This window comes from Anas platyrhynchos, chromosome 7, assembly GCF_047663525.1.
Source record: "Anas platyrhynchos isolate ZD024472 breed Pekin duck chromosome 7, IASCAAS_PekinDuck_T2T, whole genome shotgun sequence".
Lineage (NCBI taxonomy): Eukaryota > Metazoa > Chordata > Aves > Anseriformes > Anatidae > Anas > Anas platyrhynchos.
The window spans coordinates 15,466,098-15,479,263 of NC_092593.1; the positions used below are offsets into that span (position 1 = coordinate 15,466,098).

At 40.9% G+C, this 13,166-nt stretch overlaps 1 protein-coding gene across 5 annotated transcripts in view; it reads right to left on the reverse strand.

Annotated features, from left to right (window-relative positions):
- The window catches only part of ADCY5 (adenylate cyclase 5), a 213,962-nt gene that overhangs the window by 46,720 nt on the left and 154,076 nt on the right, over positions 1 to 13,166 (reverse strand). For all 5 annotated transcript variants that reach the window (XM_021270949.4, XM_038181939.2, XM_072040775.1 and 2 more), the window contains exons 6-7: positions 9,552 to 9,710; positions 8,378 to 8,519 (exon numbers count right to left, since the gene is read on the reverse strand). In XM_021270949.4, coding sequence (XP_021126624.4) covers positions 8,378 to 8,519; positions 9,552 to 9,710 — 301 coding nt within the window. The remainder of the gene's footprint in view (positions 1 to 8,377; positions 8,520 to 9,551; positions 9,711 to 13,166) is intronic.

Sequence of the window (13,166 nt, forward strand, 5' to 3'; positions counted from 1 at the left end):
GACAGCACGGCTGGATGACCTCCAGGAGAGCAGCGCTATAAATGTTTCTAAAAATACACAAGTGTGATGCAACACCGATGTCCGGATTTGATTTGATTTGGTTTGGTTTGAGGTCTTGTTTTTTAAAAGTCATTACGCTTTATAGTGTCTGCAATCATTTGCAGCACTTTTTTTTTTTTCCCCCAGTTACGGACAGTTTTTTCATAGTTATAATTCCTTTTTATGTGATATGATGCCAGAAAAGTGGTAGAAAATAGAGTTTCATTATCTATATGCAAATATACATTGCTTTCACTAATAGACGTGGCACTGCCAATCCATTCTATTACAAATTGGTGAAGGGTTTTCAACCAGAAGCAATCAAGAAGTGCAGACACTAAAACTAGTCTGGGGACCTATAAAAACAAAGCCATTTAGTTATGTTACACATACCTTTACATCAGCAGATGATAAAAGGTACATTCAATAGACTTTTGCCCATGGCTTAGAAAATTTGCTTAGAATTTGAGCAAAGCCTTAAAGCCAAAAATTCAAGCAGATGTACTAAACCTTCTTGACCAGTGAGTGACCCACCTACCTGCTTCTCATGTGGGTTAACTCTGAAACATTACTTTCACTTCATGCCAATCACTTAATTTGAAGGGAATAAAAGACCTCATACATAGATATTGGCACGTCTGGGTTGAGGAAAGGTCGGAACAAATAGGTAAATACATACTTTTGAGATTGTTTCTAGTCTTGAGGTCAGGCACCATAAATTATCCATGGCTACGTGCAGTCTGGCAGTATTTCCCCCATTCCCTTAAGAAGGTTTAATTCTTTACCTAAAAGATTGTGAACTGCATACCAGCAATATCTCCAGTCTGATTAAAACACACATGTATACAGAAATAGTGGATTTTTTGCTTTCTAACATTATATGGTATGTTACTTTACTATCTTGAATGGTAGGACTTTGTCATTAACATCGATACTTATTCAAAAACATTTTTTTAAACCTGATATTTCTAAAAGTTGAGCTAATTTATTTTCTGGAAAATCACTTGTTCAATGGGTGATGATAATAACAAACTCTCAAAATGATGAATGAGAATAATCACAACTCCTGTACGGAAATTTAAGAGGATCCCTACTCTGTTTCTTCCTGGCTAACTGGCAGCCTGAGGACAACTTGCACACACTGCTACCTAAAGCATAACAAAACAGGAAAGGAGAATAAAGAAAAGGCACAGACAATGCCTTTCAGTTCTTCTCACTATAGGTACTACCAACAACAGGAGCAGGTGCAAACATTTCTGACAGCAGCCTGTTTTTCAGATTCAGAGTGGCTACGCTCCAGAAGATGTTGTGGGAACTGTTCAAATCTGGACTCGCAAAGCGCCTGTAAATCTTATTCCCAGAGGTTTTATTGTGTTCCCACCACCAGTTCCCACACCCTGAGCTACAGTACTACTGTAGCAGAAGTGCAGAAATAGCTGGGATTTTCATAAAATTGTCAGTTGCATAAAGCATGCCTGTTACTTCTCTAGTGTATGATTGGATTTTCCAGCATAGGCAATCACTATCAGCACAACAAAGCGGTGAAGCCCAAGCATGGATCAGACATTTCTCATTCAGCTACATATTGTTCCTTCAATTGTCTCGAAGTTGTACTGACATGTGAATGGTATTTCTTGCAGTAACACACGGTCCAATCATTGTCTTCATAAATCTACACGAGTGGAACCCCGCTGAGTTGTGATTAAATTTGTTCAATTGAGGAATCATCACATTAGACTGATGATGTTTTAGTAAAGTCACATGCACAACATTTAAATGACCATTTTGTTTCTTCAGCTGGATGGAGTTCCAGGACGCTATTTAGAAAAGAATGAGAATTGTTTTTCTAGGAGTTACAGCCAAAGTTTTGTCGAGCTGTTTCAAGGCCACCATCAACAATGCTTTCTGAAACTGTTGTGTACCTGCTATTGTTTAAAGAAACACCCATATTTACTGCAACTGAAAGGCATTAGAAAAAAATAAACATTTTTTCAGTTTGCCGACTGTGTGCACTCAGTGCAGTGTTTAGTCAGCAGTATTGCTCATCAGTTGACTGTCATGTTTTGTTTCCACTTGTGTTCAAAGCAAAGTGTTTCTCCAGTCTTCTAACAATTTTGTGGACTATAAAACCTAACATGTTGTTAAAATCCTATTCACCTTAAATGAAGACCACTTTCCCACTCCACCAAACACAGACTTCTGCACCCTTCAGAGAGCAAAGCTTCTATCAGTGGGTAGAACTGATGTTGTGCTGGTTCTGCAAATTAACTAGTGCAGCACCTGATTGCAAAGCAGAGCAGAAAGTTGTCCATAGCCACCAAATGACGTGCTCCTATACAAACTCCAGAAACTTAAGCAAAAGAAGAGCTTGCACTACTGGATACCATGATAATAATTAAACCGCATGCTGTAAGAACAGTGGGAATGTGATAGAACAGTTGTAATGACCAGGACAAAGGTTTTGAATAAAACACATTACTGCAGAAGGACAGATATAAAATGTGGAGAGGTGGGGTACAGAGCTGTGCATTAGGAATGCTATGGTCTGCAAGGTAAACTGAAAAGTATAACACAGATAAAACAAAACCACTTTGTAGCAGAGTGAAGTTGTACTGGGTAATGCTAGGTAGTTTGCTACAATGCCTTGGGGCTAAGTTTGGAAACCAGTGACAATCTGGGTAATAGACAGTAATTCTAGCTGGTAAGTCTCTGTTTATCTGGAAACACTGGCTTTCCAGATAAAGAATGAAGATGCAAAGCCAGTAATAGAGGAATGGCAAAGACCTCCTTAGAGAATTCCCATATTTATTTCATGCTAAGGTGCTAAGCTCAATAGAAACATATAGCCAAACAAATGAGCAATGAATAGTGAATAAGGGCAGAAGTCACCCTATATAAATCACCCTATATCACCCTAGGGTAACAGAGGTTCAAAAATCTACATTCCTCCAGAACTGAAGGAACAAATTGTTTCTCTTTTCAGATAGTCACTACTGCCACAGTCGAGGCAAAAGAGAACAGGGGTCATAAAAATAAAGTTATAAACAAAAAACATGACATAAATTGGAAGAAAAACTTAAATGTAATGTACTGAAGGCAGAAGGACAACCTCCATCCCAGATTTCTGCCAAACTGCCAACTGCAATTCAGTTTTGATTACAGATACTTTTAATAACTATTTAGTCAGGGATCATGACACTGAACTGCAGAGCAGCAAATGCTGGGCTTGAATTAACAGCCTTGAGAGCATCCAAGCTTTTCTAAACAGGAAAAGTACAGTAGCTCTCACTGGCCTTGTTTTTTCCATACAACATTGGTGAGGGTGCTGTGCTGGGGACTGGGGCTAAGATAGTTGGGGATCTAGAAGCTGGGTGAAGAGCTGGTTTACAGTGAAAGGGCAAGAAATGGCTTTGAGTGAAGATATATTAGGCTGGAGGGAAGTTACTGGTAGAGTTGCTCAGTGATTAGTCTTGAGGCAGATTTTGTTATTAATTTTTTCTTTATCACATCTGGCACCAGTGCAGCAACGATGCACTTTGCTAATGAGAGAAGCACTGGCAGTATGTGACAGATAACAAAAAAGAAATATTAGATAGCACTGCCTCAAATAGCAATGAAGTAGATTTGATGGCCAAAGAGATTTTTTCCAGTTACATGTTCCTGTCTGCATTGTAGTTTATGTATCTCTTTGCGTTTCTTACATGCTTTGAGAAACTTTGCTTTTCTTAATGTTTTAAGGAATTGGTCTCCATGTGGAGACCAGTGACGAGTGGTGCTCCTCAGGGGTCAGTACTGGGACTGGCACTATGCTGTCTTTATCTGTAACATGGACAGTGGGATCGAGTGCACCCTCAGCAAGTTTGCCGATGACACCAAGCTGAGTGGGGCAGTCGACATGCTGGAGGGAAGGGATGCCATCCAGCGGGACCTGAACAGCCTTCAGGGCCTTGAGAGCTGGAGCACATCTCCTGCAAAGACAGGCTGAGGGAGCTGGGACTGTACAGTCCAGAGAAGAGAAGGCTCCGGGGAGAACTTACAGTGGCCTTCCAGTAAAGGGGGCCCACAGAAAAGCTGGGGAGGAACTCTCTGTCAGGGGGTGTAGTGACAGGATGCAGCATAATGGCTTTAAATTAGAGTAGATTTAAATTAGATATAAGGAAGAAAATTCTTTACTATGAGGGTGGTGACACACTGGAACAGGTTTCCCAGGGAAGCTGTGGATGCCTCATCCCTGGAAGTGCTCAAGGCCAGGTTGGATGGGGCTTCAAAATGCTAGTTTGAGAAATTGAAAATAATGAAATACATGTAAGTCACTCCCGCTCTGGGCTATCTGAGAAGCAGTTCTGTCACTGCCGTTTTTACAGGGGAAGCGCTTACCCACAAGAGAATGAGCATCAGAAGAGAGTGCAAACAGAAAGGTGAAAACATCTGCAAACAGATGAGGAAAGAGAAACCTAAATAGACTGGATTTCAAAATTTTGCAGTTTGTTCTCTTTCAATAGAAAGCAACCCTTCTGTGTATCAGAACTACATTTCCATCCCTAGGGATGTTATTTAAAGCTTAAGTGATCAAAATGTAGGCATTTTTTTCCTAAATCTCAACTAAATATATTCTAGTTAACAGCATCCTTAAGAAGGAAAAAAGCTATTTTCAAAGAAGGAGTTAGTCTGAATTCGTGGAACCAAAATACTGGGTAAATGTTCCTCCCATTTACTCTGTGCCAAGGAAATGGCATTAACATGATGAATTCATTTCATGGCTGAAACAGTAAAACAAACAAAAAAATACAGGAAATTCAAAGTTATGACTCCCCTTGGCAACAGTAATCAGAAATGGTATGACAATAAATGCTGTTACATTTTATGCATTCACTGGAACTCCCGTGATTGTTGGGTTTGGACAACATTTGGGACTGATGAACCAGGTATTCAGATAACTCAAAACTGCCTGTGTGGAGTGGGAAATAGCTCAGGCAGTAAATCGAGTCACCTGTGCATCTGCTCTCGGGATAATGTAAATCATCCTCACCATGAGTTAGATCCTCTAGAACATACCTTTAATTAAACTGCATTTCTGCTCCCATTTTTTTGTATTCTTTAGTTCATTTCTTTACATATATAATCGTGTGCATTCATTCAGCATTTCAATGTATTTTTCTCAGTACATATAAGAGAAAGAATTAGGAAAAAAGATCTGATGGCCCGTATGTATAAAAAAAAAAAAAACAAAACACTGCCCTATTCACTGCTACCTTAAGGTATTAATATCTATCCAAAATCAATAACAGCATTTCCCCACTGACCAATCTTATTAGAACGTGCAGATGTGACAGCTGTTTAAAATTCATGCTCTACTAAATCCAGAGACCTAGCATGAGAAATATCAGCTTCAAAAGGTCGGTGTTTCAGAAAGTCACATCATTTAAGATGAAAGAACTATCTCAATGCCAATTGCAACTAAGCAGATTGTGCTTCTGAAAAGGCATCAGAATTGCAAAGCATGATGCAGATGTACCTGATCACACCGGAACTAACAGCAGGGTTTTCGTCTAAGGCCCTCAAGCATGAGTTTGTACTGCTTGAACTGAAGAACGAATAATGTTGTTTTGAAGCTGGGAGCAGACTCATTTACTGGTCTACTACACATGGACAACCCCTTTCACTCTTTGCAAGAAGTATATAGTTAGTGCAGTTGTTAAACGAAGGCAGCTGGCAGCTTGATCAAAACAGATGTTAAAATATCTTAATCACCTTGCAGAAATCAGAATCCAAGGGACAATCTTCTACCAAAGCATCCATCAAAGAACATTCTTACTAGAACCTGATATAAGCTGTTACCTGGAAGGGCCAAGATTTTAAGCAAATATCCTTCATCATCCAGTGGCATAAGGTGCAGGATAGATGAAAGCCATGTGAACAGAACAAGCACAGAATATGGGAAATTTTTCCCTTGCCCTTGCCTGGGCCCAAGAGGGAGAAAATAAAGACAGACATGGTTTATGTTTTCTCCAGCAGAAGAGGTGCTGCTAGCTGGGATCACAATGGCGTGCACAGTGAGAAAATCCTGTGGCTTATGTTTGAGGATGGCAGGAACCCAGAGATGACACACAGGAACCCACGACTAAGTTAGGTGAACACTCTATGGTCATCACTGCAACGGGCTCAAATGGAAACCTGGCTAAACACATTACAAGAAGTTATTAAAATGAAACAGAAATGCAAGGAAAAAGTGAAGTGCTAGAACTTTGTCTGGCATCCAGCAAAATATTCAAGGCAGACTGAGCTGGCTATGGGAGAAAGCTTTTCTTGCTTCTGATCTTCCTATTATGTGAAATGAGTTTTCATAGAGGGAGTGAACTTTAAACTACTCACAAAGGGATAGAAAATGGCTATGGGAGCAAGAAAGTTGCAGCAGTATGGGCAAACCAGGAGCCCCTCAAACTCTAAACATGAAGATCTATAACCTCGGGTAGCAATTTCTTTACGTTTCAATTTAGCACAATAATTACGTAGGCCATGCGCATGTCCCAGTTCTTAACTACTCTGGGATGCAGCATGTTACAGCAGCATTGTAGTAGTGCCTGGAGACTTCAGCTAAGGGCTACACTGAGTAACAGAGCTGCAATAAATACAGATAAAGTAGTGAAGGAATGCAGGAATGAGGAGGGGGGGGAGGGGAGGGAACATTTTATTTTACACATGGAAAATCAAGGCACAAAGATGCGACTTCCCCAAAATCTAATTCTGGAGTGGAATTCACATATCTCTTGAGTCTCTGTCCAGTTTCCTAGTCACAAGACAGCCCTGTGTTCCAGAACTATGTCAAATCCCAAGTGCTTTGGTTCTCTGTTGAGTGTTTTGTCTACAATAGCAAGGAACAGAATCCTGATGTTTCTTTAAGTCTTCCTCTTCTCTCCAGAGAAACCTTAAGTTCTCCACAAGAACATGCAGTCAAGTCAGTGACTGCATGATTTAACAAGTCAATATAGCTTCTCCACCTCTGGAGATAGAGTCTGACCATAAAGGTATTTTGGTTTATGTTCTTAACTGTACCCAGCAATGAGGAAGTGGTTTAGGTATAAACATCAGCTTGTCCACTGACAGGCAGTGATTCTCAGAAAACAATAAACTTGCACTGCAAGCTCTAATCCTCTTTTGAAGACTGACAATTGTTAATGAGATTTATTTTATGAGCAGATAGAAACCAAAACATCAGCTTCTCTCTTTAGCAGATGATAAGGGTTTTTCTTGGAGATTTTTTACACAATATCCATTAAGGAGATTTGAGGCTTCTATTCTCTTAGGAAATGAGGCAATGGTAGCAAAGTAGTTCTGTATAGGTGTTACAGTTATTCATAGCAACCATGCTGTTGGAACATGTCACAAATACTCATTTAATCTCATGGTAGCCATATTTATGGCTGTGGGAAGCTTTAATTGGTCTTAGATGCAGAAACATTTTAAATGATTTTCAGTTTGGAGCAACCTTTATATGCTTGTCTGTAATGTGAATAGCAAAGCAGTGTCTATAGTGCAGAAATTACTTAGAGAAATATTATTGTGAAGGCTCAATTAGATGACCAAAAAGACTCTTTTCTAATATTAAAGTCTACCATTATTTAAAAGAATACAAACTAGTAATAACATCAACCTATTTTCTGTTATTGGTAGTGTTATAAAATGAAGATATATTGGCTGAAGGCCGCTTGAGTTTGACTTGATGCAAGTTCAAGTCAGTAGTGCCCTTATAGCCTTATTATGCGCAGGCTGACCTGTGTCATAGCAATGGGTATGATCTCATCCCATTGTCACAGTGGTCATCCATCACTACAGTGGGCCAGATTTTCCCATCTTCAGAAGCAAAGACTGAAAATTAATGATAAGAACTGCTCTAAATTTTATGTTCATGGCAATATGGTGAGCCAATGGACAAAGTCACCTCTGTTTGTAATCTGATGGAGAAAACATCTCTGTATTTTTATCTTGCACAAGTTTCAAAATTAATAGAAAAAATAAACCACCACACAAATCTACATTAAAAACATTGTTAAAAATGATTTTGAAAATTACTCAGGATGGATTTTTTGATAGAACTAAAAAGTACTTGGTACAGAAACTTTATACAGAAGGTGGCTACACTCCATTCTACATATGCAAAAGTTTAAGAAGAAGAGAGTGAAACTTGAGTTTTTGCCACTGAAGGGCAGATGGTCAATAGTTTTGCACACACAGAGTCCTCACTCATCTGAAAAAGCTGGTGTTCACTCTACTTTGATGTGTTGGAGACCATCTTATTATTCAAAGTACCTAAAACCTGCATTAGTTTGTCTGATCTTACCCGCTTCTGGCTGCACCGTACAATCAAGAAGGTCTCAATACTGTGCTCCTTCAGATAAGCATTGCGTTCCCCTCCAAAGCCCAGCTCCACCTCATAGTCTCCATTGAGATAGTTCAGGGTTGCTTTTGTTATGTGGATGCGCCTTAAAGGAGACAAAAGACAAGACAGTTTTGTAGGCTCTGAAAAGTTATCACGTATCTATGAGATCAGTTCTTGTCAGTGACAGGCTTCATGTCCTGGAACAAACGGGCAACAAAAAACTAGTTATTTAGCCATGCTATGACACTTACATATTTGCTACAGGAGTTTCATGTATTTTAGAGGAAGCAGGACATCTTCTTAAAGAGAGAAGCATGTTACACATCTATTTATAAGCACCTCCTTAGAAAAAAAGCACTCATTCTTCTATTCACTTCACCCTATCACATAGCAGATATGTATATATGTATTTTTGGCAAATACAGGCCCTTCACAAGAGCATGTCTATGCAGCAGACATGTAATATATACTGGAGCATGTATGTTTTTCATTGCGTGGCATTAATTACTGTGGCACAAGAGTGCCTTGTAGAAGTATCCTGCCAAGTACCATAGTCTTGCACTTTCTTCCAGAACAGAGAAGACGCGAAAAGTTGTGTAGAGCAATTATCTCCCCGGGACAGCTTGGCAGCAAGTCAGACTTCAGCTGGTCCATGCAGTGGTGAAACAAGAACTGATTCTGCTCTCTGAAAGGAATCTTTCAAAACAAAAGGCTGGTCTGAAACAACACTTCTCAGATTATCCAGCAATAGCTGGGATGCTCTCCAGCAAGCACTGTTAACATACAGTTACATCTCTTTGTAACCATGACCAGCTCTGCTTGTGTTCACACACACCTGTTCCTTTCTGCTGCAGCTATCAGCTTTGTTTCACAGAGGAGGAATTCATTTCTTACCACAGAAGAATATGCGCATCTTGGGATTTTGTAGTCTTTCTGTAACCAAAGACATGTAGACATGGAACCGAATAACCTTGATAACATCTGTATATGTTTAAAATACGATGTCCACAGCTCATTTTGCAGCAGGCACACAGTCTGCCTGAACCTCTGTCTCCCATTTCCACACCTCATTGTGAAGTGTCAGGCAAAAAACAACACACAGATTAAACACAACAGCTTAGAAGAAGCAACTTACCCAGCCTTGCCCCCTGCTTCCATGTGGTTGGCTAACGTAACATCGTTTGACCACACATCGAACTGCCACTTCCTAAGGCCCAAGACCCCACAGTGAACTCTCCCACTGTGGATTCCAACCCTCATGTTGACGTTTACTCCTGTCACCTCCCGGACTAATCTGAAAAGAAATATGGGAAAAGGATAACGTTAAGAACAGCACGCTTGTAGTTGGTGACACAAACTTGCACCCGGAATACAGAAAGCCATAATGACCTATAAATTATTCATGTATATACACAGTGCTTCTCATCCACAGTAACAGGACAACAAAACAAAAACAGACTGCACTGTACTTGGATGGCCTGGCTGAGCAAGCAGAGTAGTAATTAGATTAGGGGACCCCTTGGAGTAAATGCATGTCCTCTGAACTCATGGCCAAGCTGAAAATTCCTAAAAAATTATCTTTGGGGACACTGAAAAGAGTAAAGCATTGGTCTTTGATTTCCATACCAAAGCTGGACATAACCTGCCAGCACTCAGCATCATTAAGAGTAATAGCATGTTTCAAAAAGTAAAAGGAAATGATTTCAGAGATCTTAATTTGTCTGTATGGCACCATGCATCAACTGTTCCACAGATGAAATATGATATTTGTGTGAAATACCCCACTGCCGTTGGAAAGCTTGAATGGGGTTTACAGCTGCATTCAGAGCAGCAAAACCAGAGAACCACATCTATTGCAGTCACTCCAAACAGGCAGCTACAAATACTCAAACTCTGATTTTAATGAGGTCTTGGATGCCCTGTTTACTCCCAAAATGACTGCTGGAATACTTTGTGGGTTTTGCCCTTTTAGGGCAAAAGTTAACTTCAAGAGTTGTTCACATGGAAAATACATTCAGGAATGTGGGTAGGGGAAAGTCTTGATGAAGACATCAGAACAACTCTGCTTCTCATTATTGCTGGTCACATAATTTCCAGAATGGCCATGTTCCATGGGGAAATTCACCTACATTATTACATAGGACAGTCCTTTCCTTTGTGTTGTTAGTACTTTGAAGCATGAAGTCATACTTTGTATCTACAAGATTTCAACCTTTTAGTCTTCAGATTAGAATAGTTTTTTTTTTTTAGGTTAGATGTTAGGAAGAATTTCTTTACTGAAAGGGTTGTTAGGCACTGGAACGGGCTGCCCAGGGAGGTGGTGGAGTCACCATCCCTGGAAGTCTTCAAAAGACGTTTAGATGTAGAGCTTAGGGATATGGTTTAGTGGGGACTGTTAGTGTTAGGTTAGAGGTTGGACTCGATGATCTTGAGGTCTCTTCCAACCTAGAGATTCTGTGATTCTGTGATTCAGATTCATCTAGTCCTTTTTAAATTACATCCTCTGGACCCATAAGTCCTGTCAACTTCCTAACATCAACACAGATCTAATATTTATGCTTTAGCTATTGATGAAAATGAATGATTAAAGATAGACCAATTCTGGATTCTAGATCACTCCCTGCAGTATAATACATCCCTTAAAGTTGTTAAAGACCACTTCTCTTTGAGACAGCAAGGAGCTATACTTGGAATTCCTTTGTCCTTACAATCCCTATCTTTTAATGGTTCATTATCTACTAGTTGAAGTGACATCCATTATTTTTATTAACAAGCTGCAAAGCTTCTCTGGCAGAGAGAAGGGAAGCTCCATATGGGTAAGGCACCACAGGCTTCTGAACGGAAAGAGCTCTGACCACATCAATTTGGAAAGCAACAGGAACTGGAGTAATGAAAATGCAGCTGCAGCCATTAGCTTTGCAAGGACAGCAGCAGCTGAAGCATGCGTGCAGCTCTGGGGAGGGAGGAGGAACACCCTGCACGACTGCTAAAAACCCCGCTGCACCCCCTGCCATGCCACAAGACAAGAGTACTTCTCCCAGTATGGTCGTGGATGAGAAGGTGACTTTTGTCAGACTTGGCAGCAAATGAATGAGCTTGGTTACCCTTTATAGACAAAAGGAACAGTCTTTTAATGGTTTTTTGTTTGCTTGCTTTTTAAGTTGATTTATACTGGCAGCACAATGAATATAATTCTATCCAGGTGCTGCATCTGGGTCGGGGCAATCCCGGACATGAGCACAGACTGGGAGAAGAACTCATTGAGAGCAGCCCTGCAGAGAAGGACTTGGGGGTTCAGGTGGACGAAAGGCTCGACATGAGCCAGCAGTGTGTGCTTGCAGCCCAAAAGCCCAACTGTGTCCTGGGCTGCATCACCAGAGGGATGGCCAGCAGGTGGAGGAAGGACATTGTCCCCCTCTGCTCTGCTCTTGTGAGGCCCCACCCGGAGTGCTGCATCCTGGTCTGGAGCCCCCAGCACAAGAAGGGTGTGGGGCTGTTAGAGCGGGTCCAGAGGAGGGCCACCAAGATAATCAAGGGGCTGGAGCAACTCTCTTATGTAGAAAGGCTGAGAGATCTGGGGCTGTTCAGCCTGAAGACGACAAGGCTCTGGGATGACCTCATTGAGGCTTTTCAGTACTTAAAAGGGGACTTATAAAAAAGATGGAAAGTGACTCTTTGCTCAATCAGATAATAACAAGAAAAGGTAGAATGGTTTTAAACTAAAAGAGGGAAGATTTCAACTAGATGTTAGAAGGAAATTCTTCACTCAGAGGATGGTGAGGCACTGGAACAGGCTGTGGATGCCCCATTCCTGGAGGCGTTCAAGGCCAGGTTGGAGAAGGCCCTGAGCAACCTGGTCTGGTGAGTGGTGTCCTTGCCCATGGCTAGGAGGTTGGAGCTAGATGGTCTTTAAGGTGCCTTCCAACCCAAGCCACTGTATGATTCTATCTTTCTGATCTGGGGTAACATGCCCTGCAGCTGAGTACAGATGGAACAAGCCAACAAGCAGGGCCCAGTGTTGGCAAAGCCTGCAGGTGAATGTTCAGTAGATATTTGTTACCTTAACTGTAAAACCTCCTGTCATGATCCTTAGGGGAGGAGGAGGAGGGGACAGAGAGACAAGCAGAATGGTGTCACCTTCCAGACTTAATAAGATAAAAGATTGTTAAACACATTCATTATACATGAAGTGGGAAACCAGTTTTAAAGGCTTCTGAAGAGCTATTTGTAAACAAACACTGAGGGCACTTCAGCTCAGTTTACTTCAAGGTGAGGCGGGCTGCAGTTAATCAATGAAGTCTAGACATCTGAGGTGTTACTCAGCCTTGTAAGGGTTACAGAGCAACATGTCAAGGTCCATGGATTTCATCAAGCCAACTAGTGCAGAAGGTGAGACACTTCTGGTTAATGTACGTAGCATTTTCTTTATACGGCTGGTTTGATAAGAATCACTTCTTGTGTTTGACAAGATACTTTGTCACCTGCCACTTAAGTGTACTTCACATTGAAGAAATAGCGTCCTTTCAAGGGCTACTGAAAACTAGTTACTTGCAATGGTTTTTATTTTGCATTTTACATTCAAAGCCCAGAAGGGGACTAATGGAAAGCAACAATTTAGACCAGGAAAGAAGAGGTAGTAAGTCCTGACTGCATGCACTGTATACAAAGCAAGGGAATGCTGCTGCATGCTGCTTTTGGAATGGGGTCTCTTAGTTGAAAACACTGCTCTTCAAACTATGTATTTGTGTGG